Source organism: Drosophila biarmipes, chromosome X, assembly GCF_025231255.1.
Source record: "Drosophila biarmipes strain raj3 chromosome X, RU_DBia_V1.1, whole genome shotgun sequence".
NCBI lineage: Eukaryota > Metazoa > Arthropoda > Insecta > Diptera > Drosophilidae > Drosophila > Drosophila biarmipes.
This window is the reverse complement of record NC_066611.1, coordinates 14238731-14255402: the sequence shown is the minus strand read 5'-3', so window position 1 is coordinate 14255402 and position 16672 is coordinate 14238731. Positions and strand designations below refer to the sequence as shown.

The 16672-nt window shown below is 37.3% G+C and overlaps 1 protein-coding gene across 10 annotated transcripts in view; it reads left to right on the top strand.

The window, feature by feature from the left end:
• LOC108025720 (protein sprint) overlaps positions 1–16672 on the top strand; it is a 120279-nt gene that overhangs the window by 46788 nt on the left and 56819 nt on the right. For 3 of the 10 annotated variants that reach the window (XM_050889414.1, XM_050889412.1, XM_050889411.1), the window contains exon 4: positions 11401–11616. The exons of 4 other annotated variants lie outside the window; for them this stretch is intronic. In XM_050889414.1, coding sequence (XP_050745371.1) covers positions 11401–11616 — 216 coding nt within the window. Of the gene's footprint in view, positions 1–8632; positions 8769–11400; positions 11617–16672 lie in introns of those variants that run through there. 3 more of the 10 variants (XM_044092939.2, XM_050889416.1, XM_050889421.1) reach the window with 2 other exon arrangements.

Below are 16672 nucleotides of genomic sequence, written 5' to 3'. Positions count from 1 at the left end.
TTAACAAAAATAATTTGTATAATTATGTTTTCATTTTATTATGTAAACATTTTTGTATTTATAAAATGTTTTTAAAATACTGTTCTCTGTTAATATACAATCTCATGCTTTTTTTAACAAAAATACTAGCCTAGTTAGATAGTTAAATTGATGATATATCGATAATACGAATATTTTTGCATCCATAAAATAATTTTTAAAATATCTTTATAAGGAAAGTACCAACCTTATATGCTCTGAAATCAATTAACTTGTATAATCACGGTTAGATTTATGATTTTCTGAATTCCCAACTAGTAGTTAATGCATAAAATATTTCCATTTAATTTTAATAGCCATCTTTTCTGTTAATATCAAATCTCAAGTTAGCTTACAAGCCTTATATGCACTAAAACCAATTAATTTGTATAATGATTGTTAGATTTATGATTTTCGAAATTGCCTTCCTAACGTTCGCGTTTTGCATACAAACTGAGTTTAATGCGAAGCATGGCCATAACTTGCGCCCCATGGAGTACCGGGTAAGAGGAAAATCGTTTTCCCCAACGATCATCAAAGAGTGGCCCACAAGTTTTCACATTTGTCATGGGCAATTAAAGTCAGATGCCTGATGGATGCCACACATCGGACATCCCTGATTTGTCTCTAGTGATCTCACTTTCTCTCCGCGAGCCAACATTGTTTACTTAGGCCTGCAGCTGTTTTTGGGGGCCACGATGGGTAAACACTCTTGATGACCAGAACGATCGCAGCTGCCTCTTGGGTTTTCCACGATTTTCCACGATTTTCCACCACTTTCCAGCACCCCCTATTATCCTGACAGCCTGCCTGACTGGTAACCCTAATAAACATATTTTCTCATTTGCAAAAGTCTCATTATTTCGCCCCCGACGCGAACTCATCATCGCAGACCATTTTCCCAAGCATTTTCATCGCATGCCATAATTGTCTGCATAACAATAACACTTTTGACATTAACAACAACCAGCGGAAAATGGCCAGCATTAAGGCCAACAACAATGTCATAATTTTGCACAATAAAAAGTGTTTTTGTTGATTAAATGGCGCAGAAGAGTGAGGCCGAAATATGATGGCAAAAAAGGGTGGGCGCCCTGCTAATTTGCCATATCTGGAGTAAAGCAAAGAAAAAACCGAAAAGGGAAAACTTTTGCTCACTTTTCCATTTTCTCACTCTCTCCGAAAGTTTTCGCCAAGCGTTTTTTGCTTCCCAAATTGTATTTCTTTTTTTCTTCTTGTTGTTGTTGTTGTGGTGTGAAGAGCCAAAAATGGAATTGGCCCTAATTTTATTGCTTTCGTTTTATGTTGTGGGGATTTCGGGGCGGGAGCATGTGAAAGGGTGCGAACTTAAGTTCTTCAAAAGACTCAAAAGTGGGGGGATGGCGATGGTCGTCAGTTTGAAGGAGCCAGGAAGTGGCATCATCTTGTGTTTTTGCCATGCATGTTTATTAGGGGAAGAGGGGATGGGAGTAATAAAGCGCTAAGGATAGAGCATAATGTAACGCATACGATATCCCATACTTTCTACGGATTGCAGGAAAATGCGTACAGTAACGCTTAAGATAACTCCATGTCAAAGCGTAGGATAACGCTTAATGGAATGCTTAAAAGAACGCTTAAAAGAATGCTTATTGGAACGCCTATTGGAACGCTTTAGAGAACGCTTCATAGAACGCTTCAAAGAACGCTTCATAGAACGCTTCATAGAACGCTTCATAGAACGCTTCATAGAACGCTTCATAGAACGCTTCATAGAACGCTTCATAGAACGCTTTATAGAACGCTTCATAGAACGCTTCATAGAACTCTTCAGAGAACGCTTCATAGAACTCTTCAAAGAACGCTTCATAGAATGCCTAAAAGAACGCCTTCTGAAACGCTTATTGGAACGCTTCATAGAACGCTTCACAGAACGCTTCAAAAGAACGCTTATTAGAAAACTTATTAGAATGTTTATTAGAAGGCTTAATATAACTCTTTATAGAACTTTTTATAGTACGCTTTATAGAACGCTTCATAGAACGCTTCATAGAACGCTTCATAGAACGCTTCAAAAGAACGCTTATTAGAATGCTTACTAGAACGCATAATATATTTCTTTATAGAACTCTTTATAGTACGCTCAATAGAACGCCTATTAAGAACGCTTAATAGAACTTATTTTAGAACGCCTAATGGAACGCTTACTAGAAGGCTTACGATATCCATTAAAACGAGCCAGATTACACGTTATAGAACGCGTACGATATGCATTATACCCCAACGCGAACTGTATTGTGCAAAAAAAAACGTGTAACATATCGGCTACCATATCCCATTCTTTATATACTAAATACTAAGATATATGCTAGGATAAAGCGTTACAAAATATGTGCAATATCAATTAAAGAAAGTATGATATAATAATATATAAGATTATTCGGGATAGTCACTACTTTCCTACCTTGTTAGGGGGTTTTTTTTCGTTGAGCGATAGTTTATTTGTCAGATACATCCTCTTGATCTCCATCTCCATCCATCCCTGACATCTGCGAATTCTGCCAAATGAAGAGAGAAAGTTGCAGTTTTTTCCATCCACTTTTGTTTGCCATTTTGCAATCTGCTTAAATGCATTTGCCATAAATGGCGTACACGTATGTAAGAGTACATTGTACACTAATGTCTATACATACCCGTTCACATACATTTTACAATGTTGCATATGGCCATATGCCATACGATTTTGCCTGCATCATTGGCAAAGTCAACTTCAACTTCATTATCCTCATCATTATTTATACTGTCATTTTCAACCTCAACGTTGATTGGCGTATAAATGCTGAAAATTCCTATTAAACTTATTTGCTTTGGGCAGGCAATTTCATTAGTTGATTAAATAAAAGGTGGGGAATCCTCAGTATAGAATTTGCAATTAATAAGTATTAAATTCACATGTGAAATAAATAGGTAAAACCAAAGAAACCCATTAAAATTAGGAAAGAAATCGCTAAAAAAAAAGGAAGTACTTTTATGCAGTATTTCATTTGCCCCCCTTGCTGTTGTGGCAACTTTCAGCGGGGAAATTTATTAATTTATCCTAGGGGAGCAATAGTTCGATGCGTGTGTTTGTGTGCTTTGCCAGCCCCTGACCCCTGACCCCCGGAACTCCGCCCCTTCCCCCAGTCCTCTCCTCTGGGGGTCAGCAGACAGTAAACACGGATATAACTCCTGTCCACCGCAGGACCTTGGCTCCTTCAACTTCAAATGCTGTGCTAAGATACTTTTTGTTTGTGCTTTCCTTGTCGTAAAGTGGGCGTGTAAAGGGGGCGGGTCGGTCGGGGGGCCAAAAGGGGGCGGGGCACCGGCAAGGGCATTATTTAATTACTGGACTACACAGTTGTCCTGGCCATTCCTTTGGCACGAATTTTTTCACTTTTCCGCACTTATTTCGCCTCGAAAGTCGTAAAAATATTTTCAAGTTCGGGGGTTTTAAAATGAAATGCTTGGCGTTTGGGGAAAATGGGACCCTTCCAATAGCTTGACCCCATCAATGGCCTCTGGGAGCCTCAAAACAATTTTGGGAAAAATGTTTTGACAAAAAACAGCACAAGTTTTTAATTAATTTAAGAATTATCTCCGAGTCTTATTATACTCCTATCAAGAACAAAACGCTCTTAAAATTATATTGAAAAACGATTAAATAAAGAATTATTAAAATTATTTGTTGCTACAAATGTTATTATCCATACCAAAAATATTAAACTAATTTCCTTCTTTTGTTCTGTTTTTTCCAGGTGAGTTTTGAAATTTCTACTTCTTTTTCAAATACTTAAAAGTAAAGTTAAGAACTTCCTTTAAGCATTATCGAGTAAGTAAAAATGGAAATTACGTGTTGTATATGATATTTATTAAGATTTATTATCCTATATATTTAAAGTTAATAAACGAAGTGAATAATAAATATTCCCAAATTGATTTAAAGTTGCTATAAAACATAAAAAGTGCGCAAAAAGGCGAAAATTCGTTTGACAAGCCTTATCCCTCCTTGAATCAAAACTCCCCCAAGCCTCGGCCCCGCCAACCCGCTTGGCAAATGTCTTTCAGCTTCGAAACACACCATGTTGCACACATCATCTTGCCCGACAACTGCAGTCGGATTTCTGGATTTGCTTCGAGATTTTCCACAACAATTTCTCCGCCCCCGCGAACACATATATCTTGCCATTGTGCTCCCCCCACGCCGCTTTCCAAACATTTCCCGATGTGACAGTTTGTTTACAATATGTTTCTCAGGGCGAGGTGGTCTCCTCTGTGTCTGGCAGCTCCATGCCCCGTCTTTCCCCACTTTTCCACCGGCTTGGTGGCTCTTGTCATCACCGGAGAACTGCCCAATTATGTCAGAAAAGGCAAGTGCAGATGTGAACTTTGCCCAGACAGCTGCATCCGCATTTAATTTGATTTCATATCATTGAAATCTTATCTGGTTTGTCAATTACAGAAAGTAATAAATGGTTTTATGGAGGAATTTAAATCATTGAACTGAATGCGTAAAAGTATGCTGCAAAAAATAAATTCTTCACCCTGTAACATATATTGTTGCATTCTTTTAGGCGCATTTATAAGAGATATCCCTAAAATCTCATTAAAAACCAGTAAATCAAGAGACTTGTGTACAAATGCCCTTTGATATATTTGGGCAAATTTGAAAATGTAAAATCTTGCTTTTTGGAATCTCAAAACATCGAAACCACAACCATTTACAAAGTCTAGCCCATGCCAAACCATCTTTTTCACCCATTGTGACCATTTTGAGGGCCATTAGAATTTCTTTGTGGCCATCGCGAATTGTTCTCAACATCGTGGTCGTTGTTGTTTTAAATAATTAATCATTTGGCCTGAAAACCAAAAACGCAGAGAACCCAAAAATATGCACATTATGTGGCCATAGTCTAAAGAATGAAGTTTGCTGGAGAGCAGGAGGGCACCAAGGGATAATAAGAGATGGATAGTGGGCTACACGGAGCAAAAATATAGTTTGGACATATAACAAATTAAGTATTTAATTTAATTATATTAAATAAATACTTCCATAACAATATACTACAAAATTGTGTCATACAATACTTTTATAGGATATTTATCTTATGGGAAATTTTTTTATTTTCCACAATTTCTATAGTTTTTGTAATAAATATCAAAACTTTTTTTTATTTTTTTTACTTATATTCTACTATTTTTTTTAAATTTAAAAGTATTTTGAATAATATTGCTAGAATACGGATTGTATTCCCCAAAACTAATAAAAAAAATTGGCTTCCCCGATTTTTTTCCAATAATCTTGAAAATTTTTTTAAAAATATCAACGATTTTTTCCAGTGCAGGGCAATCTGAGAACGGAAAGCAAACCGATATAAATTGCATTATAGGCAAATTAATTGTTTTCACCGGCCACAGGGGCGGGGGCCAGGGGGATGGCATTAATGGCCAACCCCTAAAAACCCCGCCCCCGGGCAGGACACGCACACACTCGGAGCGGGCGTCCAAGGACATTAATAAGGCCCAAAGGATGTGGTGACATTAATTGCTCGAGGAAGGCCGAGCCATTTTATGGAAGGCAGGGGTGGGGGAGGGTGTCTGCCGAGGGGGCGGACAGTCATTACATTTCCATATAAATATTTATCGCATGTGATAATGCCCGCCTTGGGTCGCGGCAACCGGTGGGGTTGGCAATAGTTTTTCAATTTATGTTGTAAATGCTCCCCATTTTGGGCGGTAGCAAGCGTCTACAGGGGTAACCCGAAAAGGAGGACCGCTCTTTAATGTAATTTTAATTAGTCAAAGACATAAATTTGAACAAAATAATTTTTAAAATATTTGTAAAAGACATTATCGTGCGTCGCCAAAAAAAGGATCTTATAGAAAATTCCAAAAGTATGCAACAATATATTTTTTCTTTTAGTCACCTTAGTAAGTTAGGATCAAACAACTCAAATAACCCCTGTAGGACCACTTTTGAACAAATATATTATAAAAGTGTAAAAATCGAACGAATAAATATATGTATAATAATAATAATAATAATAATAAATTAATGTATATTTTTACATTTATAAAACCATAATTTATAAATAGGTTCAAACATATTACAAAAGGAAGTGTAAAAATCGAACGAATAAATATGTATTATTTTACATTTATAAAATCATAATTTTTATATAGGTTTAAATTTTTTTTATTTTTTATCCGTCCGTTTTGAATGTTGAGTACCCACTGTACCTTGCTCCTAAGCCCTGTAGCTGTAACGGTAACTGCAATTTGAGCCACATGCTGTCCCGCTCGCACCGCTGCATTGCCCCTGCCTGTCTCGCTCGCACGCCCAGTGGAGCCTGGCTTTGCATGTGTAATTAAGGCGAAATGGTCAAGAAATCATAATCATAATTTAAGTAGGGCCCATTGTGCGACCCTCTTTATGCCCAATCCTCCTTTTTCGGCCGTTGGCAACATCTGTCTAAGCAAATAGCACATTCATTACATTAATTAATAATTGTATGGCATTAATTTTGATTTATTTGTCTTGCTCTCGTCTCGTCTCGCTCCCCCTCCCTCTCACCCACTGTCGCATTCTGGAATGTCAAAGCCAATTTGTCAAGTTGGTCAAATGGAAATGGAAATGGGAAGTAAAGTAAAAGCGGCATTCCTCCTGGAATTGGAATATACCCTCCTCTCTGTTGCTCCTCTTGGAGCCGGTTTGGGATAACAAAAACAAAAGCTTCGCTGGCAACAGCTGGCCGATCTCTCTCTGCCTCTCCCCCTACTCTCTACTCTCTCCTACTCCCACTCCCACTTCCACCTCCAGGCTTCCCATCTCCTGCTTCCCCCTCTTCCCCTCTTCCAATTCCCGTTCAACTTGCTCGATCGGTCGAGGCCATTCAAAATGTAAAAGAATGTAAAAGAACAGGCCGAACAACAATGAAAACAAAGCGAATAACACAGCAGAACGAATAAGAGGGCAACAAAAGCAATAGGAACAAAACTTTGGCGCAGTTTTTGACGATTTGATTTGAACGAAGGGCTCTCCCACGTTCGAGTTGTGTGCGTGTGCGTATTCCACATCACATGCATACATACGTTCCACTTCCTTGGAAGTCGAGCGAACAAAATGATCGCTCTCTTTCTCACTTCGTTGGTTTTACAGTGGGCCAAAAAAGCTCAGAAATATTTTAAACGAAGTTTCGGTAAAAATGCACTGCAATAAGAACATTGCACAAGGTAATTAATATACAAAAAAAAAATATTATAGGTACAAATTACTTTTAGCGGAGAGTACTTTTGTGATTTTTAGAAAAAAAAATAGTTTAACAGAAAAGAAGTTGTTATGTGTTTTGCCACAACTTACATTTTAGTATTGAGTAAACAAGTAGGTTACCCTTATGCGAGTTTACACTGTATTTAAAAACGAGGAAAGGCAAATACTGAAGTTGCAGCATTCGCGACCTCGCCCAGTTTCCCTCGGCCGCCCTCTGCCACGCCCCCGCACGCAACCGCCTTCGGTTTTTGGCCTTCTCGCCTCTCGATTTGCTAGATGAGTTTGCCAGGGCGTCTTTAAATAGTCGCCGGCGTTCATTTCAGTATTTGATGCGGTGCACAGAGAGAAAAAAAAATCATAGGAGTCACACAAAACATGTTTTACCAATTCCGATTAACATTTTAAACGTTCAATTGCAAATGAATTTCGAGAAGACTTTTGTAATACCCCGACTTGTGAAAATGTTGCTGTTATAAACAGAGTTAAATATATTCAAAGAAATAAGCAATTATCAGCGGTGGGACTCGAACCCGTACCATTTTTTTTTTATAAAAATGTGCATATATATGTATGTATACACATGTAATTTGAAAATTCCACTAACCTTTCGATGATCCACGTGGTTTGTGTAACGGTTTTCTCCCTTTGATATGTGAACCTCCATCTTTAATTCAGACCGGTGCAATTTCGGGCATGCTCCTTTTTCTTCCTGTGCATCAGTGGATGTTGTTCATTTTTGTGGCTGTGTGGATGCCGCGCTGCGGTCTGCAATGCAGTTGACCAAAAACAATGCAAGCGCTTTTATGGCGGTTTTTCGTGATTTCGATCGCAGCGGCGGCGGCGGCGGCAACAACAAAACGGTGGTTAAAGAAGAGGAAAAAACACATGCGATTTGCGCAATTTACCAGCGGTCCTTGTGCCGGTGTGCGTGAGCGAGCGTGTGCGTGTGTGGGCAGCCTCCACTGCAGTTCATCAGCTTTTCATCAACGTCCGCAGCCGGCGCTCCCTCAAATTTGCTCTCCCCAATCGCACAGTTGATAAGAGTTCGATGATTGAGTGATGGAAAGTGTTTAAGAATTATTGATGATTTTTCCTCCATGTTCTGTGCGGCAATCCAGCGATGATAATGAATGGCAGTGCACTGAGCCAACTCGTTCCACACAGGCACACAAGCACTCACCCACACACACACACACACACACACACACACGGGAAATGTGCCGCAAAAGCGCGCTCTCTGGCGCCCTCTTGCGCTCTCACCGCTTCGAGCGCTCTTCGGCTGCGCTTCGGCTTGGCGCTCGCGCGCTCTCTCGCAGCGGCGAACTACTGTTGTTTTTCATTCTGATTGGAATGCTCGACGCTAACGGTTCGACATCGCGGTTGCTGGAAAAACGTTAAAAACGCCGACAAAATGTTGTTTGTCATTTTCACACGCGAATAATTGGGAGTTGCGAATTTCTGTTTTGTAAGTGCGCGGCTTTTTTTGCGGTGTGTGCGTGTAATTAAGCAACATTCCAGTGTCATATGTACGAAAGCGAGAGAAAAGCCGATCAAAAAAAAAAAAAACACTTGCATTTATTTTATGCTTTACCGTTCTTTTTGTTTGTGTGTGCACGTGTGTGGGTGTGTTTGTGCTTGTGTCTCATTTATTTATTTCAATTCTTAGCAATGCAAATACAAATAATCAAAGAAAAACAAAGAACAAGAAAAACAAAGAGAAAGACCGAAAACAAAAATGTTGCTGCCGCTGCTGCTTCTTCTTCTTGCTCGCACTTTACAGGCTGTTTTGTTTGTTTTTGTTTCCGCGTGCGAGTGTGTGTGTGTGTGTGTATGTGTGTTTTTTGTTTTCTTTTTTTTTTTTTGCACATAAGTTTTTGCCATAAATGCAAATTGCGCTAAAAATTTTCGTAGAGTTTGGAACAAGTTTTCATGGGTTTGCGTTTTTTTTTCATGATTTGGCAAGGCCTGCAGTTTAATGGAAATCTATGTCGTACATTGATCTTCGTGGGTGACTCATGTTGCCCTCTCTTTCGCCCCCCGTTCGCCCTCTCTTTCTGACTCAGTCGCAGATTCTTTGGAATTATCGCGATTATCACAAGTTTAAATAAAAATAAGCGAAAAATACCCCCAAGAGTGGTGGATTGCCTAATACGGTCTCTTGAATTTACCATAAAAAGCGGGGAATATTACCATCTAAACTTATGACTTTTGGGCATTTGTTAGGCTTTGGGTAACCACCTTAAAAACTTAATATAATATGCCAGTTTCTAACATTTTTCAAAATAACTAACTTTCTGGAAACCAAAAACCCATTATAATCATTAAAAATATGAAATACTATAATATATCTCTAAAAGTTTTTCTTAAAGATGTGAAGAAAGTCTTCTTAATCCCAAAAGATGGTAGGAAAATATATTAGTATCATAAAAAATATTTAATACAATGAAATATCTCTAAAAGTTCTGCCAAAAGATTTAAAGAAAGTCTTCTTAATCCTAAAAGTTGGTTCGAAAAAATATTATTATCATTAAAAATATGTAATACAATGAAATATCTTTAAAATTTCTGCTTAAAGATTTAAAGAAAGTCTTCTTCATCCTAAAATATGGTTCGAAAAGATATTATTATCATTAAAATTATGTAATACTGTGAAGTATCTTTAAAAGTTCTGCTAAAAGATTCGAAAAAGTCTTCTTAATCCCAAAAAATTGTTCGAAAAAATATTTTTATCATTAAAAATATAAAGTACTATAAAATATCTTAAAAAATGTTGCCAAAAGATTTAAAGAAAGTCTTCTTAACCCCAAAAGGTGATTCCAAATAAAAAAAATAATTATATTAAAAATATAAAATATTATGATATATCTTTAAAAGTTTTGCTAAAAGATTTAAAAAGAAGTCTTCTTAATCCTAAAATATGGTTCGAAAAATATAAACATCATTAAAAATATGAAACACCATAACATATTTCTAAAAATTCTGCTAAAGAATCCTAAAAGATGTTTTGAAATATAGTAAAAACGTTCTTAGACATACAAATTTCTAAGGCAAACACCCAAATACATATGTTCCCCAGGTACTCGATCACCTGTTCATATTTATTTTAAGTGCCTAGAACATCAACCATTTGTTTTTCTCGTTAACTCCAAAAGTTTTCTTGGCTATTTGGTGTAAACTAAAAATACCAGTTCCCCGGCTTCATATTCATATTCGGGTTGTAGTCCCAAAATAGCTTGTGGAAATCATAATTTCCTCTGGCTGCACTTTTGGATGGGTTTTCCCCTCGCTTTTCCTCAATCCTTTTCGGTTTCTCCATCATTAATGTCATACGAGACCATCGGCAAATCAATTTGACAACAAATGTGACGACACTTGAGTTTTCCGAAGGGGGGAAGAATGGCCAGAAGAATCGCTGGGCCCTCGAGAGGCGATTCTCCTCGCAGTCGGCGTTCCAATATGTGTTAAATGTTTTATGTTTAATGGACTCAGCGGTTAACGTTTATTAACTGTAAATGTGGAAAAGCACTCAGCGAAAACTAAACAAAATGCAGATTGCAGTTGGGCGCGAAAAGCCGCAGGGAAAATCGCCCAAGAGTTTTCTTTTATACAGCTTTTTTATCAGCCTTTTTGTATTGCTTTATATTTGGGTATTTAAACAATTTTTGCCTTATGTTAAATAACATTTTTTATATCTTAAAGTGGTCTTGAACTTTTGCTTTATATATTTTTAAATTACCCTAAAAAATTAAACACTTAATATAGCCTGAAATGTAAGCTATTTTCCCCTGTTTGGTCAGGATTGCCATTTTCGTTGCCATTTAGTTTTTCACCATGAAAATTGTTCAGGTTTTTCCAGCATTTCTTTTTTCCATTAACGTGCATTGTACGCCCGAGTGAATTTCCCATTTTATTTACATATCAAGAGCGATGGTCAGCAGTGGGGTTTTGTTTTTTTCGGCTTATATTGTCATGACAACCACTCGAATGAAGTGAGCGAATGACTGGTTAAACGATTCTTCGGCGGAAAACATAGTAATTAATTCTCGAATATTCTTCATTTCATCCATTGCCATCGAATGAACAAATATCGAACAAAGTGCAAACTGTGAAAATGCCATCGAAGCTACGGAAAATAGTGCAAGAAGTTGCATTCTAAACAATACCAGAACGAAACTCTTTTCAACAGTCAACGAACTTGTGGTCGCCCACAGCAGAGCGAAAGAGACGGTGGCGGCGGTGCGAGAAAGAGACAGAGTCTCTTCTCCCCTCGGAAAAATTTGCATAGAGAAACACGACACAGAAAGCAGCAACATGTAAGTAATGCAAAATTGCGAAATCCGACGAAAAAAAGATTGTAAAATGAAAAATTGTTTCGCTACCAACACAAAAACTGCACTCAATAATGGGGATAGAAGAATTCTTTATGCTTCTTTCTTTTTTAGCGGAGATTACTTGCGTAGAATTGCTAAAAAGAGCTCGGGGTCTACGCTCTGTAAAGTATTTTCAAGGCAAATAAAGCTAGTGATTAATGTTTAAAGGAAACAAATTCCCAAAAATTTCAAATACCTATTGTTAAAAAAGAAAATTTAGCTTTCTTCTAAGATAAGAATAGGCGAAGAAGAATCGATAAAAGTTATCTAAAAAATCGATAATTTTATAATAGGAACACAACATATCATATTCTAAATGCCCTTCTAATAATATAGCTTTCTTCAAAGATAAGAATAGGCGAAGAATCTAAAGTCTTTTACAATCGGTAGAACTAAATGAAAATTAAAACACCTGCTATGCTTTAATCAATTGATAATGCTGCCTCGGCGTATACTGATAAACTAAGCATGAGTAATCATTTGTGTAAGATGTATTTTAATATCAAACTATTCCTATCGGCTTGATAATGTATCGATAAAAATTATCTAAAAAATCGATAAATTTTCAAATAGGAACACAACAGAAATATCATATTCTAAAAGCCCTTACAAACATTGAACTACGCCTAGGGCAAAGTTAATAAAATAACTTTACTGTTCAATAAAGTTTAAAAGATACAATACAACCTACCCTAGGCAATTAATGTCTGGCATAGAGATTACATGCAGAGTTCAAAGTGCCCCGAGCGGTTGACTTAATGACAATTCTCACCCCTCGATTTGAAGGCGACTCCCCCTCCAAATAGGCTTCCCCCATCCAAAACTCCACATGTGCAACAAATATGCCGGCTTTTCGTTATCACTTGTCTTGCGCTGCGCAAAACACAAACAATCGGGAGGGGTTCGGTCTGAGTTTTGGTCAGATAGATGTGACAAAACACGACGGAACGTTTAAGACTCTTACAACCACTGACCCCCAACATGCCGACATCATCCCACCCAATCAAAGTTGCCACCTGAAGGCGATAAGGGGAAAACATTTTGTTAGCAAAGTTCCTCGATGGGGGAAGGGGATTTGGCTGGGGGCGGTCATGGGGGGAGGAAGGCGCCTCAGATATCGACGGTCAATCGATGATGTCCCCAAAAACAACAAGCGACGACGACAATTTCTTTGTAATTTGTTTGTCTGCCTCCCGAAACCGTGGTTTCCTCCCTTTCCAACACAACTATTATATCTACACTGAAAATAGAAAAACAGAAATGAAATAAAATCGAAGAGCTCATAAAGAGTAGTCGCATATTACAATTTTTCTATTAATTTTTATCTATCAATCACTATTAATAAAAAACATTTGGAATATCTGCTTTCTTAACAAGAACCTGAGTTCGATACCCACCGCTGCCTTATGAATTTTAAGAATTTTTTTTTTCAGATTTTCACATTTATTATGTAAAACTTATATTTTGGTCTAAAATTAAAATGTTTGAAGGTTTTAATTTTAAATTTGTATAATTAAAAGGCTTAAATTGATCACATTTCTTGCTTTGTCGGCAGATTTTTTTTCTCCTCCCAAAAAGTTTTTTTTTTTATGGTGCAATCCATGTTGTACTTTCTTCTTATTTATTTTATTAATATTAACTGTTCAAAAATTTAAAAAAAATAATGGCTTAAATTATTAACACAATTTGGGCTCTTATTTTCCCACTGTGTACCCGCTGGACAAACATTCCAATAGATTTTAAAAAGCAAACTGAAGTCAAATCTAGATTTCAACCGCAGGCAAACTGAAGAGTCAACAACAACAAATTGCATTCTATAAGTAGAAGATAGAGTGAACTCCCCATTTCCTCTGTTTTCTTGTAACCGATTTGTTATCAGCTTCGGGCCAATTTGAACTTTCGTTTTCTTTCTTCACTTTGCTTTGCCAAGAGCAAAGGTAAGGGCACCTGCCTTATCAACGTCTCCGATGGAGGCGATTCATAACCCATTGCCTTTTCATTTTCACATTACAAAACTCCTCGAATTGAGTAATTTTCAGAGAAATAAGGGGATTTTCGTTGCGTAGCGCAATTGTAACAGTCGCCGGTCACTACATAATTGTTCAAGAATTCGATGGGGGAACCAAGGGGATTTGTTCAGCTTAAATTGATTTCAATAGTGGCTCACAATTTTGATTGACAGATTTCCAAAGAGTTGTGCTTGCTTTGGCAATCGAAGATAAAATGTTGTGAAATAAAAATGCTTTTTAAATTATCCAATAGCATAATACTAGTTGTTATTATGCTCAGTAAGATACTTTATCTTTTAAATGTATCTTTCGAGATGAAGCCATCTCATTTGGCAATTAATTTGATTCGAATTCACTGGCTAAATTGAAATCCCTGAACCTCTTGTGAGGAGCATTAAGCTTTTTTCAGGGTCCCCGGCAGTCAGACGAAGTACAAATAATTGCGATCTTTAGCAGCACTCAATTGAAGCTGGTTGCAGAACCCCAGGGGCGGGGGGCTGTGACGAGCAACTCAATTCAGTTTTTTGGTATTTTTCTGGCTTCTTTTTTTCCCCCCATTTTTGCCTGACTTCCGCGAGCTCTTTGTACTGCGGCCCGGCATCTTCTTTGCTTTTTGTTCAAGATACTTCAGACGTTGACGACGCACCACTGCAAATTGTGGGTTGTCAGGCGGCCAAAAAGGGGGTTTCTTCGCGGTTGGGTGGGTGGGGGGTTGCTAAAAACTAAACACCAGGGAGAATGGGCAAAGATTGGAGCTAAAAAGGCGGCCTCAGACGATGAGGAGGTTCTCCGCCAGCTCTGCCATATTTCCCCATCTCTCCCACTCGAGATTCGGCCTCCGCCGTTGTCGTTGGCAATATTTAATCAAGCCAAGAAGCCAACTGGAAGCACAGCCGCCCACCCGCCTTCAGGGGAAATCAGCGAAGACAAAGCCAACTTCTGGTTGCCGATGCTATTGATAGTTGGCCGTTGGTTGTTGCTCGTCTATCTGAGAGATACGCAGATATGCGCAATCTGCGCGCGTGGGCCAAAACCAAGCCCGAACTTAAGCCAAAAACCCCGAGCGGATCCCCAGCCCTCGAAATAAGTATCTCTTGCCACAACTCTGGCACCCCACGTTCAAAACAGGTGACCACATGAGGCGATATGCGTTCTTTTACACACCTATGGTAGAAATAGTATCTAGAAACTCAAGAGGTTTTACATAAAGATAGTTATTATAAGGGGACTTGCCAAAAAGCCATATAAATAGCTTGAAAATAATTAAATATAAATTATGGTCACTAAAATATTTATATAAATAATATAAATGGTCACTAGAAATCTATTTATACTAATACATATATGTTAAAAATATATTTAATTAGTAAAATTTACTTGAAAATATTAATATTTTTACTAAGATACAAATAACATAAATATAAATGAAGCCCCTAAAACATTTTGTAATTTTTATTTATTTTAAAATCGTTCATTTCATTGAGATATTTATTTAAATTTACCAATATTTTGCACACATCCGTTTAGCGATTTACCGGATTCGCGGTTTATGAAAATCTGGCCAAAAACCCACGGAGCAAAGCAAAAATAAAGGAGAAGAGGAAAGATTTATGATTGAAGTTTTGTGTGGTTGAATCAGGCACTGTTCAAAAAAATAACTAAACTCCAAAAATATATTAGCAAATATTCCTAAATATTACTAAAAAAAAAAGGAAGGAAAACTGCAAATATTTTCTATGTATTTTATATATTAATGTTTATTTGTTTAAACATAATACAACTCAATATTATTATTTATTTATGCGGTCTTTTAAAAAACCCTCAATAAAACTACTAATATTTTCTATGTATATTATATATATTCATTTTTATTTATTGTTATTATGTATTTTATCAACTAATTTTTATTATAAATTTAACAATCCTTTTTGCTTTGCCTGGGAAAACTTGTTTAAGTTAATTTCCTCCTTCGTTTCCCATTCAAACTAGTTATTATGATGCTGATATCGCAAACCAGAGAAGCGGATGTCTTCGTTTTTTGCCAACAGCAACTTTTATGACTCTTTTTGGTGTCTTTTTTGGGGCATTTTCAATAAAGTGGATGTCACTCAAATGATGAAATCGAAAAGCGTTAAGCTTTTAGTGGCACTTTTTTATGGAAAACCAAACCGCAGTTGCTGCAACGCAAGTCTGTGGGTTTGGAAAAGGGAACTAAAACTGAGCGAGATAAAAAGGTTGTGTGTTTTTATGGTGACTGCAATCAAATGGTGGTGCTGCACTTGACAGGTCTCTAAAAAATAGAGTAGTTTTTTTTGTTGTTAAATAGAAACCATTAACAATTTAGCCGCAATTTACAGCCAGGCATTACGCCTAAGTTACAGACCGAATTTATAAGATATATCTCAATCTGTATACCGGCTGAGATTTAAGAGTTTCCCCCAGACACAGATGTTTGCTGTGCGCCCAGAGCAACTTTCTATGCCACAAAAGCGGCAGTAAATTGCATTTAATGATCCTTTTGCGGATTTCCCTCAGGTAATGGGATAATGAGCTTTGGCTAAATGTTAATTTCTTTATGATATTTGCGCCCAGGACTAAATGAAGCGCTTAGTAATGCGCATAAAAAATGCTTAATAAAATATAAAAATGGATTATCTGGCAGCCGAAAATTGAAAGTTAAACTGCCGGTGGAAAATGGTGGGAAATCTCTGCCAAGGAAATGTCAACGAGCGTGAAAGTGACGGGCGAAAGAGGGTGGGGCTTTGTGTTTTTTTTCTCTCTCTATTTTTCTGGAGGGTGTGTCAGCAATCAAAGTTGAAAATTAGGCAATAAAATTAAACGAACGGTGGAATTAAGGGGGCGGGGGCGGGCATAACCTTTTGCTTGTGCCTGCTCACAATAAACACAAATAAAAAATAAGAGTCTGGAAAAAAGAAAAGGAGAAAAACGGCCAGAAAACGAAAAGAAATTGCCGCAAATGGTGGAAAAAT